The sequence below is a fragment of the Microtus oregoni genome, unplaced genomic scaffold, assembly GCF_018167655.1.
Source record: "Microtus oregoni isolate MIOR12 unplaced genomic scaffold, Mior012 000020F_ref0000438, whole genome shotgun sequence".
Classification (NCBI taxonomy): Eukaryota; Metazoa; Chordata; class Mammalia; order Rodentia; family Cricetidae; genus Microtus; species Microtus oregoni.
Window position 1 is genome coordinate 22,560,709 of NW_024543079.1, and position 13,383 is coordinate 22,574,091.

Sequence of the window (13,383 nt, forward strand, 5' to 3'; positions counted from 1 at the left end):
GCATGAGAAATCAGCAAGACTTCTCTTTGCATCCTCCCTCCTCCATTTAGTTTTCTTTTCCTGGAAAAAGCTCTTACTATAGCTCCTGATGGTACTCTTTGCTAGTAGGAAATGCTGGGAACAGTGGACTGCTTCCAATTTCTCTGTCTCTGTCTGTCTGTCTGTCTGCCCCCCCCCCCCCACACACACATAAAATCATCTCTGCTAATATATTAAAACTTCATTTTCCAGGTGGGTGCACTAGGCACAAGAGCCTAGTTTGAGATGAAGTACACGTGAAATTAGATGTGCTGTTAAGTGTGAAATACACCTAAAATTTTGAAAACATTATTTTTAAAAGAATGCCAAATGCATCTTTAAAGTTTTAGATTCTTGAAATACAATATTTGGAATCTCATGGGTCAAATAGCATCTATAACTAAAATTAATTTGAACTGCCAAGGTTTTTTTTATTTTTAATAAATGGCTTATCGAAAATTTACAATCAGCTTTATGTTTATATTGGACAAAGCAGTACTTAAGGGTCATCTGCCAGTCAAATAAGGAATCTGCCCTATTCAGGTGTTAGTAGCTCCCAGGTGTGCTGTCACTTTAAGAACCACGTCTAGCTGGGCTGTACTAGGCTGGCAGAAGCAGGCACATCTCTGTGAGTTCAAGGGCAGCCTGGTCTACAAAGTGAGTTCCCAAACAGCCAGGACTACACAGAAAGACCCTTTTTAGAAAAACCAAGCCCCACCACCACCACCCAGACCCAAACCAAACCAACAAACAAAAACTGTGTCTGGCAGGGCAGTGGTGGCACAGACCCTTAATCCCAGCAGATGCAAGCAGATCTCTGAGTTCGAGGCCAGCTTAGTCTACAAAGTGAGTTCCAGGACAGCCAGGGCTGTTACACAGAGAACACTTGTCTCGAAAAGCAAGAACAAACAACAAGAAAAGAACTGTGTCTGGTGTCTCTTGGTGGGAGCATGGGGGAGGCGTTAATCACCTGGACACTTGGGTCTCACTTGAAGGCTTGGTTGGTGGTCTAGCATCTCCAGGTGATTTCAAGACAGCCTAAGCCTAGGAGGTGTGTCATAGAGTGCTTGCCTAGAGAACACAAGGACCTGGGTTCCATGCCAAGCACTACCAGAAAACAAACAAACAGAAAAAACAAAAATTACACGCACTTGAAATAGGAGCAGTGGACCCTGAGTCTCAGTGACAGACAGGGTGGGTGGGTGATGGGTGCCCTGGGTTCCATTCACAATCAACTCCAGCTGGAGCGGAAAGAGGGACAAAGCAGAGCCTGTGTTTTGGCAGAGAGCCTTGGAGTAGAATAGAATATTTTAAGACTTGCTGTGAGAGAGAAACACCTTACAGATCCAGTGGGGGGGGGGGGGGGGGGGGGGAGAATTAGAAGGAGAGTCATCATGAAGGGAAGAGGAAAAGCTAGTGACTACAACTTCTATTGTGTGAGTGACATGTGCCCTAGAAACCTGAGTGCTGCCTACAGAGGGGCAAAGGGTGTGCTGAATGTCCTCACCCGCTATCTGTAGACATCATCGTCACATGGCAAGCTGTGAGAGATTCAGCCACATTAATTCTAACATATGATATATTAATATATTAGATATAAACATAAGTATCTAATATATCTGTCAGAGGAAATACCCAGAGTCATTCATGCAACACTATTCTAAGTGCTTTTAATATAGAGAACAAACATTTTGGAAAATTGTTGTTTTTGGATGCAAGTTCTTTTTTTTCTTTCTTTCTTTCTGGTTTTTGGTCTTTGGGTTTTCAAGACAGTGTTTCTCTGTGTAACAGCCCTGGCTGTCTTGGAACTCACTCTGTAGACCAGTCTGGCTCGGAACTCAGAAATTTGCCTGCCTCCTGAGTGCTGGGGTTAAAACTGTATACCACTACCTCCTGGCTGCAAGTTCTTACTAGAATCAAGAAAAGAAGCTGTCTCCATTCCATTTGGAGATCTTCCTTGGTGAATCCTTAGAGCAGACCTTGGTCCCCTCTAGTGGGAGCATTGGTTCCTAGCTGGGCTTGGTGTCACGTGCTTGTAATTCCAGCACTCAGGATCAGGTGTTCTAGGCCATACTTGGCCTGTTGTTTTATCTCCTAATATGAAAAAAAAAATGCCTTTGAGTATTGACCCAGCATATAGCGAAAGTAGGATCATTGCAGGCTTACGGCCAGTTTTCATCAACATAGTGAAGCCTGTCTTTAAAATCAAACAACAGCAGCAACAAAAAAAAAAAAGGGAGAATAAGGGGTATTGATGCCCTTCAGACCTCTGTGAGTGTATCTGTTCTTCTGGCGGCTGGGTAAGAGTGGGGAAGGGTAGTGTGGGAGCCCACAGATTTGACTTGGGTCCACCTTGACTTAGGGCCAGAGTTCAAACCTATTCTTGATCCTCAAGGCCAGATTACAGGATGTTTGACCTAAGGCATGGTTACTGGGTGCTCTGAGAATTAAGGAAGCAATCACACTCGCTTGTTCCCTGTATCATGGTAAGGAAATCTTTTGCTTTCTCCTTTGGTTTGGGGTATAGAAGAGCTATGAGCAATAAATTTGGGTGGAAGCAGTGTTCGGTGGATGCCCTCCCGACTCTATCATCTGTCTCTTGCCTATTGCTTTCCTCAATCTGCATTCCCCCTTTCTGGAATGTTCTAAGAGGAGGACTGGTTTCCAAAAGGGTAGATGTGCATGTGCACTGCATGCTGGGTATCAAACCCAGGACCAAGAGAGTACTAGGAGAACACTATATTACCAGGCAATATGCCCACCTCCAAATAAGCTTCTCTCTCTCTTTTCCTCTCTTTCTTTCTCTCTCCTCCTCTCTCTTCTTTCTTTTCCTTTCTTTCTTTCTTTTTTTTTTTTAAACTCTCATAGTTCCTTTCCTACCAAAGTCAATATTCATGTGGCAAGTTTGGGCCAGCTGCAACCCACTGTCTGACGCTAAAACATAGACTCTTTTTAAAACAGAACCTGCTTCCTGAACCAAACGCCAGCTCTCTCCTTTCCCGTCATCTGCTTATGATTCTGACTGTAATATGATTTGGGGTGGAGGTCATTTTTCCAGCTTGACTTAAGATCACCAAATGGCAAACAACATTCTGGGTCTCAAATTCACCCATCTGAAAATGGTCTGGAAATCAAGGAGAGTGGGCGTTTTATTCTCAGACTCTGCAGGCAATTCCAACACATGTCCCGTGTAGACAGAGCCCTTCCCAGGTCAGTTTTCACAGGCATTTCACAGGGGTGGGGAGTAGAACCAGGCTGTTAAACACCGCAGGCCTCGCTTATTTCATCTTCCAGAAGATGAAGGTCGGAGCTGCTAGGGAAGAGAGGCCACATTTGTGAATGGAAGCAGTCAGGCCAGGCTTCCTGTCTTTTGCATTTGCTTGTAGATCTAAAGTAACTTCCACACGATACAAATAACCAATTTCCATTTTTTTTTTCTCCGTCCCTAAGGGGGTCATATTTGGCAGTATGTCCAACATCAAAAACAAAATCCCTTCCTCTGGCTGGTGTTCAAGATATTTTTAGACTTGGAAGTGCATTCTCCTTTCCCTCCACCCAGCATGTATATTTTTACTCGGCTTTTATTCTATCCAAACTCCACCAGGGTCTGTTTCCTGGCAAACTGAGAAGTGAGAAATGCCTGCGTGGGGGGAAAAAATGAAGACACATGTGTTGAAACTCTGCCAGGGAAGCATTGCCCAATGACAAACTAGGGAAAGTCTTGTGATGTTTTCTTCTGCTCATTCTAGCTTTTCTTATTCTGCTCTCATGGGGCCTGCTCAGACCACCTAATTCAGATGCTGTCACCTGCTTTCAACCTCAGAGGAGCTCCCATCCTTAGCACATGGACAGCAAAAAGGTCTAAATTTGCAGAGTCAGGAGGGCAGCTGTACAGATGCAGGGGGCAGCATCTCTTCACTCCAAACATCAAAAGCAAGTTCATCCAGCCCTCCTTCTGGTTTCTAAGTAGCTAAAATCCTATGGATGTCTCAGAAGCCCTCTCAACGCCTTTTCTTCTTTCTGTTAGCAGGAATGCAAAGAGCCCTTAGCAGTCAGGCATGGTTGCAATTACCAGAACACTGGCCTGCAGAAGAGGAGGCCTGTGCTGTTGATTTTGCAATCGTCCTGAACTCTCAGCCGGGACACAGCAGAGGTTGCCTAAGGACAGGGAGGAGTTGTCTGCAGGGCCCTGCCTGGCTCTGAGTTCAGATTAGCTGTGATTTGCCCGAGAGCCATCAAAGCCAAGTTCTGTGCTGCGTAACCCTGCAAACACTTGCAGGTCACAGGCCATCTGTTTTCTCTTCCTGTTTCTTAGCTTTTGTTTTATCAGCCCATAAACTTCTGAGCAATGTCTTTCTGTTTGTTCTTCACAATTACCAGCTCAATGTGACATTTATTGTCATGTGCTCTGTGTCTGCCCGTGAATGTCCGCGTGTGTGTGTGTGTCTGTGTCTGTTATTTGAAGCGGGGTCTCATTATGTAGCTCAGGTGGACATGGAACTCACAGAGATCCACCTACCTCTGCCTCCCAAGTGTCCTAAGTGCTATGATAAAAGGTGCAGGCCACCAAGTCCAGCCACTGTCATGTACATTTGCCCAGCATCTTTGGGTACCTGACTATATTCTGACTAAAACAAATCATCTATAAAAAAAAAGACAACTGAAGAAGATTGAAAAAATTATTTTACACAGGATTATTGTACAGTATTACAATGTATTATGTGCAAAATTCCATTAAAAAAATCATTTACAAAAGGAAGCACAACACAGTATTGCTGAGGGCTCTAGGACAACAAAAGCCAACGACACAAGATACAAAGTCTTCCCAAATCAGACGCCTGTGCATCCTCACACAGTACAGTAACATGTGTTTGTTTGTGCAATGACCTGTATTACACCGACACATGACCCTTTTAGTATGTGTGCCCAGAAATTCATTTTATACAGCATAAATCTAACTTCACTATATATCCATGTCGCTTGTGTGTATTCCGTTTGTTTTGTTTGTCATGCTGAGGATGGAACCCAGTGTGCTGGTTTGTGCACGCCAGCTCCACCACTGAGCCACATCCCAGCCACTGCCCGTGATTACAAATAAAGAGAAGTTTTTGGTTTGGTTTTGCTTTTTGGTGCATTCCTTTCCCATCAACATCTTACTGAACTCAACAAAAGCCATGTTCTACATTACTTGGCTTCTACCTAAAAATAATTGGATGCCATCAGTTTGGGCCTACAAAAGGGGCACAGGGAGCGTTATCCTTGATTTACTTCCCTTGTGGGGATTTTTAAAATGCTTCCTAAAGCAGATAGCATATGGAACGGATCTTTGTCCAACCTTGCTACAGCACGTATTTTCAGGACTGACTCCTTTTCCGATTCCCCCCTAAAGCCTGAACCTGCAGGCTGCATTCCTCAGCCCCTCCTTAGAGTCTGTGTTTCTCTCTCTACCTCTCTCTACATTCATTTCTCTTCTAATCCTCAGCATCGATTGCTTAACAATATAAGCAAACAGCAAACAGAACGACGCCACTAAAAGTGAACAAGGTAACAGTACATCAGAGTCATCAAAGGCGGTCTGTGGCCAGTGTCAAGGATTGCTTTAAGACAACCAGCAGTCTCTCCCCACAAATTTGCCAAAATATCCAGTTACAGAAGAGAGACATCTAAAACGTGATACTCTCAAATCCAGCAAGAGATTTATCTTCAAATATTAAAGGTTAAATCACATGCATATTTATAGAATATTTTAAAGTTACAAAAATATTTTAAAAACCAATCCTGACAGTTTACCTGCAACTGCTATAAAAATTTTCTATGAAATATATAAAAAAAAAACCACAAAGGCTCTTTGTAAAAAAAAATTATAGAATGAAGGATGGAGGAAAGAGAGGAAAGAGGGAAGGATGGAGCCATCCACGGAGCTGAGAGCTACCTGACACATTGCATCAGCCAGTTTTGTCAACACCTGCTATCGAAACCAAGAGAAGAGCTTGTACCTTAAGTGTTTCCTCAGCACATATACAAACCAACCCAGAAGCTGGCCAAGGTGAAACAGCCAGTGATCTCTGGACACCTGAACCATCAAATGCAATTGTTCCTGTCTGGAGGACAATATTACTATTCATGAACCCCAGCTACCTCATATGGGCAATGTATCTAAAAGATGCCCTGGGCTAAGTCAGCCTATGGATGGCTTAGTCACTGAACTGAGGGGTCCTTGAGGAGGTGACTGTCTTTCAAGCGCAACATGTGGCAGAGCCAGAAGGCTAGACTCCTAGCTCCCTTTCGGGTGCATCAATGGGAAGTCCCATGTGTCCTTTATGAGGGAGTGAGATCTTGCCCATTCTGGAAAATCACGCCGTAAGGATCATTCTTGATTCGCTTGTAGACAAAGTGGAATATGTGGGGCTGAGGCCGGCTGTGCAGCTCAGCCTTGATCTTTTGAGGATAAGTGTCCTCTGCCAACTGCTGCCATGTTTCGTCAACGAAGAGGAAGAGGCTGTACTCCTCAGGATCCTCCACCTTAAACTTCTCAGCACAGAGCTGACACACATCCTCTGTGGTGATGTAGGGCCTCACGAGGAGGGTCTTCCCTGTGCAGCCACTGTTGACCTCTTGGAAGGCAACTCGGAGGTAATTCTGCAAGTAGAAACAGAGACGTCAGGAGCAAGGGCAGAGGCAAGTGCGAGGCTGAACTTGAGGGCCACTTCAAGGCTAGCGTTTGTGCCAATGTCTAGCCAGACCATGCAGACTGCCAAGGAAGACTGATTGGAACCCTGACAGTGGTGGGGACTATGGCGTGGACTGAGCTGCCACATTTTAGCTCACTGCAAAGAGAAGCAACAGGAAGTCCCGCCTGCCCTGGTTTTCATCTTTATCCATTAAAGCCAGTTGCTGAAGAAATCCTGAGTAGAGCGTGAACCACATCCAGAGCTGGGATGTTTCCCAGCTTGAAAAATAACAAAAACAGCAGAAGGGTCTGGTCGAGGAGTTAGCAGGAAGGATTTAAAGCATCTCGACACACCAGCACATATGATGCTCACTTTGTGCCGTTCTGGGAAGCCTAAGCAAAGACAAGAATGCTTAGGCAAACCGCTGATGCCTGCCCATTCTCCCCAAACAGTGATCTCATGTGGTGCAACCTCTCAGTGGCTCAGGGTGTAGTGTGGGAAGAATCAGGGGGAGGGGATGTCAAGTCTGCAAGAAGACTTCGGAGATGGAGCTGACTAAGCACAGCATGATGCTACAGGAAGTACAAGGAGATGGCGCGGGCTTGCCATTGAGAATCATGTAGGTGTTTGCCACCCTGAGAGGCAGTAAGCCTGCTGACTCCTATGGCACAAGCATAGACTCCTATGACATGGGGCAGTTGCCAAGATTGTGTTATTCTGGGTAGCTCCTTTATTTCCAGGTCCTTTTTGTTTTTGTTTTTTTGTTTTTCAAGACAGGGTTTCTCTGTGGTTTTGGAGCCTGTAGCTCTTGTAGACCAGGCTGGTCTCGAACTCGCAGAGATCCGCCTGCCTCTGCCTCCCAAGTGCTGACATTAAAGGTGTGCGCCACCACCGCCCGGCTTCCAGGTCCTTAAGAGTGGTTAGTTAACATACAGGCTGCAGAGATGGCTCAGCTGTTACAGGCTCACAAGCAAAATGGTTACACACAAAGCAGAGAACTCCTGGTCAAGTTCTAGCTGCATCTAGAGAACACACATTGTGGCTTCTTAGTTCTGGTTGAGAGGGCCAGCCTTCCTTCTCCTGTGGCTGCTAGGAGGCTTAACTGGCATACACGAGGGGAGGCCCTTGGAAAGGATCGTGTACTCTGGACACGTAAAATGTTTCATTCCATCTGGAGGGAGGACACTGGCCAGCCTGATGACTTTGCAGAAGGGAGGCTGGGTCAAGTGGCACGCAGGTAGAGACATGAAGGTTGGTCTTCACAGCATGTGCATGAGCCATTAGACCTCACATCGCTTCTCCCGTTCTCGTGGTACCTTGTGCATTTATCCAAGGACTCCTGGAGAGAGTAGTCTACATAGCCCCGGTGAGGAAACCGAGGCATTTCACTGTGTTGGCTACTAAGGAGCATTCTTCTTCCAGTAAGGGGGAGCGCTAGGGGGATTGTGTCTATGACCCTTGGTACATAGAGTTCCATTTCTATATTTTTGTTTTCATACATGACCTGAGCACTCAAAATGCACTCTTAGGTGTTACTGTAGGGAGACATGCATCTTTAAAGTGGGTGAGGCCAGTGGCTAGTGCCTGTGCCTAAGGAAGGGCTCTGTGGTGTGTGGGGGTTGGGCACTATGGGTCTCTAGGTTAGGAGTTTCTGGTAGTTAGTGGTGATAGACAGAGAAGCCTACTGATGGAAGAAGAATGTACTTTTGTCAGTTTTTCTGATCTCAGGGGGTGCAGACCCTTAGGACCTCCTCCGTGCGTAGCCCATAAGGCAGTAGTCCAGTGGTCTGCATGAGCTAAATAACTTACCACGTGGGTGCTCTTGAACAACTTAAGTGGGGGAGGATGTGGGGGCACAGCATGTGTTCTTGCTTTGTAGTTTGTGTGTCTGGAAGGAATTTCTGAGAAAACTGCAATCTTGGAGAAGAACATGCTGACCTTGCTTTTGAAGCATGGGCTGACTTTGAACCACAGGTTGTTTACCGAAAAATCAGAAGAGGGAGAGAAAAGGCAGGGGAGGTGAATCTGGACACTAAGGTGAATTCATCCCGCCTTTCCAGGTTCCTGCTAGGGTACTTGCTGTGTGGCACAGCCAGGCTTCAAAGGTCCACAGAAGCCTTCAGAAGACACAGCTGCAGCCTGGTTCATCACCATTGCATAGGCAAAAGTAAATCAAGGGTTGCTGGGTCAGGAACAGCCTTCTATAGCCCTAATTCACCTCAGGGAATAAACTCATTGGGAATCATATAAGCCTAGTAGTCCAGTCTGGAAACCCAACTGGGGCCTGGTTGCTGTGTTCACCCTCAAATTGAGCCTTTGCCCTAAATGCTGAGCTGAGATTCCTGGGGATTGTGTTTGGCGAATGAGGGAGAAAAGGGGGAGGGAGAAATAAAAGATCCGATGTTGTACCTCCCCCATTTCTTAAAGGGCAACCAAGTGGGCTGCAGGGGAAACACCCACTGTTTCCTGAGGAAACTGGATTTCCTATGTCTTTGCCTGGGTTTCTCCTGTGGACGTCCTGTCAGGCTAGGTATTTCACAGCATGCCAAATGTTTTAGGAGGAATCCGGCCTTAATTTGACTTCGTTGTCCTAACGGCAGCCAACTGTGGGCCAAGCCTGTGTGTATCCTTTATGAGGGGATACTTATATTTCTATGTGTGTTGGTGCTAAAGTGATTCACGCTGACGAGAAACTGTACCTCGACTTTCAATATTTTTCTGTAAGTGCTGGGGATGGAACTCAGGGCCTTGTACATTCATTCAGTCTACCACTGAACTATCCTACTGGGTTAGACACAGTGCATTTCTTGTGTTTTAGTGTAGTCAGTGGGGAAACAGAAGTGAAACAGCAAGGTCAGAGGGTGGCTTCATTGTTCCTTTTCCACCAGACGATTCATCTGAGCTAGGGCCTTGGGTCCTGAGCCCATGTGCTGTAGGAGAAGAGGGAAGCGAGGTGGGTACCTACCTGAAAGTCATCTACAGTGGGGATGGTCCGGTTGGTGGTTCTCCGCTTGTGCCACTGCCTCAGGGTGTCCCTGGCCTCTGAGCTGAGCAGCCTCGCAGCCTGTTCTTCTTGGAAATTCTTTATCAGAGATAGTGCTCCATAGGCGCTCGTCAAGTAATAGCCTCCTGGAAGAGCAGAGAGAGTGGGTTCTCAAGAGGGTCGCACTGGGGATGGCCGTGGAGGTGTACTAGTGTTAAAGGCGTATTGTATACAGTTGTCCTCGGGTGTCCTCAGGGGTGCAGAGTCTATGATCCAACCCCTGTACACTAAAATTTATGGATGGTAAATATTTATATAATACGACACTGTGTTTACATATAAGTTACATAATACCCCTATCAATCTTAAATCATGGCTGGATACACGATTCCTATACCCCATACAATAGAAACACTACACAGAGAGCTGAAGAAAAAAGACGATGAAAAATTTGCATATGCTCATTTCATCCCCCCCCCCCCAAATATTCACCACCCACGGTTGGTCGAATCCATAGGTACGGAGCCTATGCATGCAGAAGTGGACTGTGACTTTGCCATCGCTTCCACAGAGAGCACATGTCAAAGGGCACACAGCAAAGAGCCTATCACTCACATCTTCATCCTACTCCTGCATGCATCTCACAGATTTATGGCCATGCTGGGGCCAGGGAGCATCGAAGAGCTGACAGCATTTCTGTCTCCACGTTTTAAAAAAAAGAATAGAATTTACACGTTAAAGAGAGTGGTGTCCTTCTAGGAGTGTCCTTAAAGTTACCTCTTGTGTTTGTGGGGAGTGCTCACAGACATACCCCATTGTAAGACGCCTATGCATTTTTCTAGGTTTGTCTTAAAAATTAGTTGCTTGCAGAAGAGTTTGTAAGTGTGCTTGGGCACCACTAGGGGGCACCTTGAAGGTGTAGCAAGAATTCTCTGAATGCAGCACATTTTATATTTAAAATATGTCAAGATATCCATTGAAATTCTATTACGTGCTCAAGACAGAGTTGGGAGGAAGGAGAGTGTAAGAAAAAGGACCTGAATCCGTGTTCACCAGAAGTGGAGAATCCCTGATCCACGGAAGAGGGGACATAGAATGCTGACCACTCATTCAGGCGCAGACTAGACATTCATTGCAGTTAAGCGTGCTGTTTTCAGAAGGGTCAGTTTCATGGCCAAAGCATTTAATTGCTCACAGAGGACCTTGCAGAACACTCTCTGATCAATGTGCAGGATTAAACGGTTTCAGCTCTCAGGAGCACGGGTAGCGGGCCTGGGGACCTGCGTTGGTTTGAACTTGGCAAAGCGGGTTTGTTGTTTACAGTCACTAACGGAGGTTTCTCTTTCTCTTTCTTTGCAGTACTTTATGGTACAGGGCCTCAGGCACGCTAGGCGGGTGCTCTAACATGTGAACACACCCTCAACCCAGTCCGCCCACATCCCGACCCTACCCCCCATGATTTAGGATCTCTATGACAGCCTCTGCTATGAATTATTGATCTTAGTATTTGTCCCATGAGCAAATCACACATGACTCAGGGTAAAATGCTAGCTAAATGCCACACAGTGGAGTTCAGGGAATCTACACGGACTTCAGGAATCGCTACAGACTTTGTCCTGGTGTCAGCATTTAACTGTGGCTCTGGGGGCTGCAATCCTTGTGGGGTGATGAAGGGTTCCTTGAATTTGATACCATGGCCCCGATGTGCTCAGGCCACTAAGGAGAAAACCTCAAATGCTGGAAACACAGAATTGACCATGCTTTGAAACATGTGGCTACAATTAGAAGATGGTTTCACCTTTCAGCCCAACTATATCCCGCCATAAGCGAGAGCTCTGCGCTTGCAAGGAAATCCGTGGTGCTGGGACTGCAAATGAGAATACCTGCTTGCACAGCAGAAAAGACATATGACTGCTGTAAACCCGACCCAAGAGAGCTTCGGACAGACCACAGAAAGCGAGGCTCTGTGACACATGACCGCAGCCCTGCAGATCTGGATGGGAGGAGCTGCAGTTCTACGCTCTGCCGCTTAGTCCAGAGCCACAGCCAGCCTGCCTGGGCCATGCCCTCCCGAGGACTGTGTGTAGAGGAACACACTGGCTGTTCCTCCATTAGTGTGACCTTGTTTCTTCTTCTTCTTTTTTTTTTTCCTCGCGGGGATTCCTGCAGGTGAAGACAGTCCTGCCATCTGTCACAACGCAGCGCTTATGACATTCTCCTTTAAGAGGACAAGCTTGAAACACGGGGCCTCACACTGAGGCACTGCCAGGAAAAAGAGGCAGGAAATGGTTGTCTCTGTCCTCAGACCACAAGACGTAAGCATCCGTCTGTCCCAAGTACACACTGTCAATAAGAGAAGGGCGATTTTCTAAGGGGAGACTAGCACACTCTTTCCCCCAAAGCCTCAAGGGGTCTTCTTGCTACCAGAAACCACCAAAATAAACCCCAAACTGCAATAATCACATGGTGGGAAAAGGGAAGGCTTGCCGCTGGAGCTTACAAATGTCTACCTCGGTGCCTAGGCAAAGCCACACTCATTTTCTTTCCTGCCCAAGCCCCGGAAAGTGAAGAGACACAGTGGGTCTTATGGGCTCATAATGAAGTATCTGGTTCCCTGGCCGAGAATTTCACTGAGAGGCTAGGAACAGGCAAGAGAGAAAGGTCGAAGAGCTCATTCGTATCTGCCTCTCTGGTTGGAGACAGGATGGAGGATACTTATCCCAAGTTGGCTCTGACCAGAAGGGGAAGGGGAGGACATGCCTTGGGGACAAGGAACAGTAGGTCTCTGATAGTAAAATCAAGCCGGCAGATTCAAGTTAGAGGACTGAGGACATTAAAGGTCATTCTTGGGATGATAATGATTTGATTCCCTTCACCAGACATGCCTAGGTGATGCACACCCTGGGGAATCCCAAGGGCAGGTGGACCTTTGTGCTCAAGCCCAGACTGAAACTCAACAGGAACAAAGAAAACACAGCTGCACCCTCAGTGTCTGTCTGGGCCATCTTAGGGACTCCTGAGAACGATTAACAGATGGGCACACAGACCCTGATTTGTCTCCTTGCAGAATAACCAGCTCACAGGAGAGTCCCAGTTCTTGCCGCCTTTCAAGGTTGTGAGCCACACACTCAAGCATCTAAAAGATTTTCATGATTCAGCCTCTAACTGATGCAGAAGGAAAAAGAACTTCCTCTGCGACTCGACTGAACCTGAACACCAAGGTCAACAGAGAGCAAACTAATGCTGTTTGGATGTTTAAAACAATTCTTTTTTTTTTTTTTTTTTTTGAGACAGGGTTTCTCTGTGGCTTTGGAGCCTGTCCTGGAACTAGCTCTGTAGAGCAGGCTGGTCTCTAACTCACAGAGATCTGCCTGCCCCTGCCTCCCGAGTGCTGGAATTAAAGGTGTGCGCCACCATTGCCTGGCTTCTTCCCCCTTTTTTTTTTAAGGGCCAGGTTTTTTATTAATTTTAGTGATAACAATAGCAGGTTATTTTTTTTAGTAGTGTAAGTATTCTTTAATAAAAAGTCAATAACTTCCCACATAAAAGAAGCTGGATCTTTTTTTTTTTTTTTTAAATTGTGCCATTTGAAGGGCAGGGGCTCCACCTCAGTGGTTGGCTGCTTGCCTTGCATGCATGAGGCCCTAGGTTCAATACTAGTACTGAAGAAAACAAACACACACCAAAAGAAAAAGGTAGTCGGGGCTGGAG

The 13,383-nt window shown here is 46.2% G+C and overlaps 1 protein-coding gene across 4 annotated transcripts in view; it reads right to left on the bottom strand.

The window, feature by feature from the left end:
* Positions 1–4,683: 4,683 nt before the first annotated feature.
* The window catches only part of Rin2 (Ras and Rab interactor 2), a 177,976-nt gene continuing 169,276 nt past the window's right edge, over positions 4,684–13,383 (bottom strand). For all 4 annotated transcript variants that reach the window (XM_041670354.1, XM_041670355.1, XM_041670353.1 and 1 more), the window contains 2 exons: positions 9,655–9,818; positions 4,684–6,657 (listed from right to left, as the gene is read on the bottom strand). In XM_041670354.1, the coding sequence (XP_041526288.1) occupies positions 6,337–6,657; positions 9,655–9,818 (485 nt within the window). In that variant the 3' untranslated portion in view covers positions 4,684–6,336. The remainder of the gene's footprint in view (positions 6,658–9,654; positions 9,819–13,383) is intronic.